The sequence below is a fragment of the Limulus polyphemus genome, unplaced genomic scaffold, assembly GCF_000517525.1.
Source record: "Limulus polyphemus unplaced genomic scaffold, Limulus_polyphemus-2.1.2 Scaffold1497, whole genome shotgun sequence".
Taxonomy (NCBI): Eukaryota; Metazoa; Arthropoda; class Merostomata; order Xiphosura; family Limulidae; genus Limulus; species Limulus polyphemus.
In genome coordinates, this window is record NW_013667107.1 from 222,445 (window position 1) to 229,044 (window position 6,600).

Here is a 6,600-nt window from a genome sequence, read left to right on the forward strand (position 1 = left end):
AAAACGCGCCTGATTTAAATGTCACACCTGAACGCTCACATCCTTTTAATTATGTTTGAAATTATGAACATTGCTCAACATCATGAAAATTAAACCTTATTTTCAATAAGCAATCCTGAAAAATATTTGGGGGTGCTTAACTTTTTTCCAGGTGTATATCTGGTCATGTTCCACTGTTAATACAGGAATGTCATAAGTGTAAATATAATACAAATATTCCCCCGTCAAGTATATTTGTTAATACAATAATACCTCCTATGACGTAAAGCTATTGATATATAAGATATTCTCCAGTCACATTTACTTGTTAATCTAATATATATATATATATATATATAAAGAAATATATAGTTAAAACTGCATAGGCGACAAAGATATCAAAATTAAAAAATAGATTAAAAAATCTCCAAGGTTTTGTTATATTTTCATTTAATTAAGGATAACATTTTGAGCCAGACAAAGAGCACTAGCTCAAATGTCATCCTTCTTGAAATAAAAATATAACAAATACTTGGCAATTCTTCAAACTATTCTTTAATTTTAATCTATATAAAAGCCAGTGTCTGTTCTTTGGCCACACTCCTTTTTTGGTAATGCTCAACAGTATACATTGTCCCTTTGTAACAAAACTATCACTGATGTTGTTAAGACCAACAATGGTGCTTATGTTGAATGCGTAGTACACATGTTGATTAAAGAGGTTTAACTATTACGAGATGTTAAAGTGTTTTTGTTTAATGATTATAGGATGTTATAGAGTGGTTTGTAAACTATTATGGGATATTGTGTGACCTGATATTGTTGTTATTCTATGTACTTAAAATGGACTTTGGTAAAACATTTAGTAAACAAAGTTTCCTCTGAAGCGTTTATTGACTAAAATCCACTCTTAAATATTTATTTACCAAAGACTATGCTGAAACATTTAGTGACAAAAGTTCACTCTGAGACATATAGCAACTAACCAACCCTCACTCTAAAAATGTTTTTAAAAGTTTCGAAAAGCTACAGACGTAACAAAAGTCACTTTTAATTTTTAAACAAAAATATGTTTAATAAGTTTTATTTTTGTCTTCAAAATATTTTCATGATCACAATCTGAGCTACATGGCCTATGCTAAGGGAGAAATAAATTACCAGATTGAAAAATACTTAAATACTCATGAAAATAAGATTATCATTGTAATGATTAACCATGCTATGAAATTTATATATATATATAAAGCACTACTAACTACTACATAATATAACAAAAATTATCCTTTTCTTTAAATTGCACACGTCCTTATTTGAAACAACAACAACAGTCAAATAACTTAAGATTGCATCATTTCTATACAAACAACTACCTTCAAAAACATCAGTCATTTTGCATATTTGTGCAAAGGTAGCTCCGTTACTCCATGCATGAATTACATCCATCAAATGGGGACGAAAGGATTCAACATAGTTGTCTTCATTCAGGTCTAACTTAGCTTCTTTACTCACCCGGGCTATCCTTCGAGCTGCTTCCTTAAAAACAAACATTTTGGGACAAAAATCAAATCTATATCTGTAGGGAATTCAAATGATGTAATAACCATATTTCTAAATCATTCTGAATCCATTTGAAATAACTATTCTCAGCATCTAGTAATTGTTCATATTCACCATATAAACAAAGAATGAAAAAACTGGCACTAATATCACAGATTTCATGATGCTAGAGTTAAAAAGCAAAATTACCAGCTTTTTCTATTTTTTCTGTTCTATGAATGAGTAAACTATATTTTAAACTTTTTTTTTCAGGATACCAAATCTAAGAAATTTAATGCCTTCGATAATAATGGAAAAGCTTTTTCTTCCAGACCATAACCTCAAAACTAACAGTTGATTGAAGTCCCAATGAAGGTTTGTGGGCCAATATAATAACCAAAGATTTTTATTTTAATCACTTCTTTATATTCTAAAATTTTGTCAAAATATAGTTGTATTTATTGTTGTTCATTTTATTTAACAGGAAACTAGTTTTCTATCCATCAAATTTTTAAATTCAGGAGACCTAATCAAATACTTTACATGCTAGCATCTCAGAATTATATTGTAATTAAATATCCAATGCAACTGGATATTTATCAGAAGTCTTTGTTTCTAATGTCTAATTTATAGTCTGATAACATATTTTCAATCTGAAGTCTTTATTGTAAGATTTCCCATTTTGCATGCTGTTAATGTTAAGTAAACATTGAAATGATTTCCATCATTCAATTTGAGATATTCTTTGATTTGAAACACTAGGTGGCGTACTATACAAGCAATACAGTTTTGGGATCTAATCTTAACTAGAAAAACACTTTTAAAATTTGTATAAATTATGATTTTAAAATTATCAAATATATTTTTCTTTATTTTAAATCTTAACGATATTACTATTGATAAAGGTAGATTACATACAACAAACACTTGTGCTTGGTGGGTTTTCATATAAATTTCATTGTAATTTTGCGTATTAAGTTATCAGCAAAACTGGCAAAAAAGAAAAATTCTACCTAAGGCAAAGGGCTAACTTAGACACCATTGCTATATGATCTAGTTGGTTATAAGTATAATGATTTTGTATCAGAACTGGTATTTTATTAGAGTACAAAGGAAATTTAGACTTTTGATATTTTTTGAGAAGTCAAAACTATAATACTGGTCGCAGTACATGGATCCATGAATGCTTAGTCCTGCATTGATGTTCTGAACAATTCTTTGTGTCCTACAATGTGGCAATTTTATGGTACTGGGCCTTACATCTTCCAACATGATAGCACTCCAAGTCACAAAGCAAGAATTGTGAATACATGGTTTGAAGAAAATAACCTCTGAACATTGCAGTGGCCAGCACAAAGCACCGACCTCAACCCAATAGAACATCTTTGGGATGAACTGAAATGTAGAATTAAAGCAAGGCCAAGACAGCCATCTTCAGCAGTGGATTTGACTAATGCTTTAAAGGAGGAGTGGAGCACAGTACCGCCAGCTTTCTACCAGATATTAGCAGAAGTATCCCACAACACAGTGAAGCACTCATTAAGGCCAAAGGTGGGCCAACACGCTATTAATTTCTTGGAATAAAGACATGTTTTATTCATAATTACCAGTGTCCCATGACTTTTAGTAGGATAATGTGTATACATATAACCATTTAGAAGATAATGTAACCAACAACTCTACACAAGGACATTAAGAAAACATTTTAATTAACAACTTTGTGTAACAGCAACTAGTACGCACTATCATATACGAGCTCCACATACCTGCATTTGTCTAAGAGGGCCAGACAGCTCTTCTGTCAGCCTGGGCATTTCACTGGATTTTTCTTGAAACACAAAGCAGGATAAGAGTGCTGTAGCTTGATAGACATTCAAATCATTGAAGACTCCATTAAAAACCATTTCTGTTATCAGTAACTCATCCGCACTAAAAACATATCCAAAATTAAAAATATTGTAAAGAATATATTTCAAACAACTGTGCTTATGCAAAATATGAAGTTCACAAACTTCCTAAAAATCCACTTTTATTACTAGTAGAAAGTTAACAATGGAAGTATATAGCATCTAGACTATTAAACTCCATCAAGGTATATCTTTTACATAAATCAGTAGCATCAGAATTGCAAAAATATATTAAAATTAAAGATTATTTTTGTTATATGTCACACAACCAAAAACCATTAGGTCAACAATTGATGTCAATTCTGTAAACACTGTTTCGTCAGCACAATAAAAGCAAGAATTGGATTTCTTTATACAACACAGCTTAAAAAATAAAACTTAGAAGAAGCAATTACTTCTGACATTAATCTACAGGTCTGAATATTAAAATCTGGTATTCTATATTACTTAGTTTGAGAATTGATGCATTTATGAAGACTAAAAATGGAAGTATTAATTTCCAAAAATCTTCCTACTACACTCACCTACTAATTTCACAAGCAACTCGTCCCTTCACTTCAATTACATCTGTAGCTGTACAATACCCAAGTCGTCGTAAAACACGCTTTCGACATTTAAGTTCATCCATCTGAAGCAAAGACTTGGCTTTCTTCAATTCAGCTTTAACACCCTTCATTTCTTGAACGAGCTGAAATACGAAAACTATACGTTAACCAACTTTAAATGATTTTATACTCTGTTGATTACATACTTTTTAAAAAAACTTACGTTAAAAAGGGGAAGCTTGTATGTGAAAAATGCAACAAGAACATGTTAATATGTTTATATACCAAAAAGGAATCAAATTATAGGCTTTAATTTTTCAACATTCTGTAATCTACCCTACTTAGAACACTATTAAAAAATAAAATTAGAACAAAATTAAAAAACTCAACCTCAAACTGCTGGAAATTTACTATTTGTGCACGTGTGTGTGTATGTATGTGGTTGGATTGGGGGGGGGGGAGTAATACACTAACGTTTTTCTTATCACATAAAGAACAAACACTTTATAAAGAAAAAGTAACAATGTACTGCATATTTATATCAGTACTCACAGCCATCTTTTTATCAAACATTTTATACAGGTCTTCTATCTCTCTATCGCCATACAAAGAATGGTTGTAAAGTCTATGTTCAAAAGCTTCAATTTTCTGGATAAAATAAAAAAGGATATAAACATAAGTATACTTTTGGTACATAAAAAACTTGGAACATTTTACTCAACTGTTTAAATTACTGGTAACATGCAACATCAGACTACATCTACAATGAACATTTTTTATGTACAGTCCCAAAACTATAAGCACAAAACCACTGTCAGTAATAAAGTAAACAAATATTAGCCCTATGTGTATTGGTAGAGGTCAAAGTGCACATATCACATTTCTTAAATTTGAATAGAAAATATTTAAATAAATTCTCATTCTTCACTTCTTTGTATCATGTGGTATTTCACTCCAAACTGCACTCATTCTTCACTTCTTTGTATCATGTGGTATTTCACTCCAATCTGCACTCATTCTTCACTTCTTTGTATCATGTGGTATTTCACTCCAAACTGCACTCATTCTTCACTTCTTTGTATCATGTGGTATTTCACTCCAAACTGCACATTTTAGATTTTCATTCTACCTCTACATGATCTTTTATGTTTCCCAAAAATTCCAAGTTAAAATGTAAATTTCTAGCCTCCAAGGTTCTTGCTTTACCAAGATATAAATAAATAACACACTCCTCCTATCTCATCCTGTTTTTCAAACAATGTCAATAATTCTTTCAGAGATTTTTCTATTTGATTATTTACATCCATAAAAAGAGAGTATTCTACTTATTAATTTTTCTACAAGGCTAGAATATTCAGCCAAAAGATTTTGAAAATTTTGACCCCAGTTTCTTTGTCATTGTTTAAATTCAGTTTGACCAGATAATGGATTTATAGCTTAATTAGAAAGACAGTTAAATAATAGTAATTTTAGAACATCCTATGTTTTGTGCTTGACAATATTTTGTATTTTAAATTGCATATTTGAATTTTTCAAAAATCATTTGTAAGACAACACTACCATTATAAAAAAAGAAATGGGCCTTGGGTACTTCATTGTTAAAAATATAAAACTTGAAAACGAAAAGATTCTGTACATAAGAACTAAATTTCTTGTTTTTATGAATATTATTTATTTATTGTTATAAAAGTACTTGACATGTAAATATTACAAACTCATTAGGTTAAATAAGAAAACTTAAAATGAAAAAAATTCTCCACAAGCTGCTCATTTGTGATGTAATTCAATACTTTACCATAACTTACACTAAGCTCTAGCTAGGTGATTTACTGATTTGTTATGCTAGTTTAGTAGTTAGACACAGCTCAAGTAGTAAGAAAACGATAAAATTAAGTGCAATAATTTGTATAAAGGTTGGAGGCCTGAAGCTGTTAGGATAAATAACTGTAATTGTCTGTTACGATCCACGTTCATTCTACAAAAAAAATTACTTTTGATTTTACTTCATAAGTTTCAACTTTCATTACACAAGATTTCAGTACAGTGTTAAAAGTAAATAAGGTAAGAAAATATCAAGTTTTACACACACACACACTAAAAAAGCTTTTGATACTCATTTAGGAAGTTCTAAAGGTAAATATATTTTAATAAAAATTCAGATTTTTTCTTTCTGTATAGAATACTTGTGTTGTTTACTAAAAGCTTTCTATACTTCATATATTCTAAGTTATAGTAAGTATTAATTTTCCAGGAATGGTTCAGTTCAATATACCAACCCTATCCACATGGATTAATCCTGTGTCTTTCTTATCACAGCCTTGTTCTCTAGCAGAATGTAAAATGTGTGAGACACTTGTATACAACATGGACTAATACGACATCCCAGTATAAATAGTTTTCAGATTCTTGTGACTAACAAGAACAACTATAAATTAGTGTACTATACCTAGAAAAATGTAAAAGGCTTAAGAGTAATAATAACCATCAAGATATATTAGCATAATCAAGACAGTTAATGACTTATGGATATTCAAAATGGGTAAACACAATGCTCTTTAACTCTTTCAGTACGAGCTCAGTCCCTTGGACTGACCTCATAACCAATTTGTGCTTGTTAGTTTTCAGGCTAAAAC

The 6,600-nt window shown here is 30.1% G+C and overlaps 1 protein-coding gene across 1 annotated transcript in view; it reads right to left on the minus strand.

Moving 5' to 3' along the window:
• The window catches only part of LOC106463843 (superkiller viralicidic activity 2-like 2), a 55,689-nt gene that overhangs the window by 1,555 nt on the left and 47,534 nt on the right, over positions 1 to 6,600 (minus strand). Inside the window, exons 21-24 of the mRNA XM_013923923.2 lie at positions 4,520 to 4,615; positions 3,947 to 4,110; positions 3,282 to 3,444; positions 1,350 to 1,512 (exon numbers count right to left, since the gene is read on the minus strand). Of these exons, the coding sequence (XP_013779377.1) occupies positions 1,350 to 1,512; positions 3,282 to 3,444; positions 3,947 to 4,110; positions 4,520 to 4,615 (586 nt within the window). The remainder of the gene's footprint in view (positions 1 to 1,349; positions 1,513 to 3,281; positions 3,445 to 3,946; positions 4,111 to 4,519; positions 4,616 to 6,600) is intronic.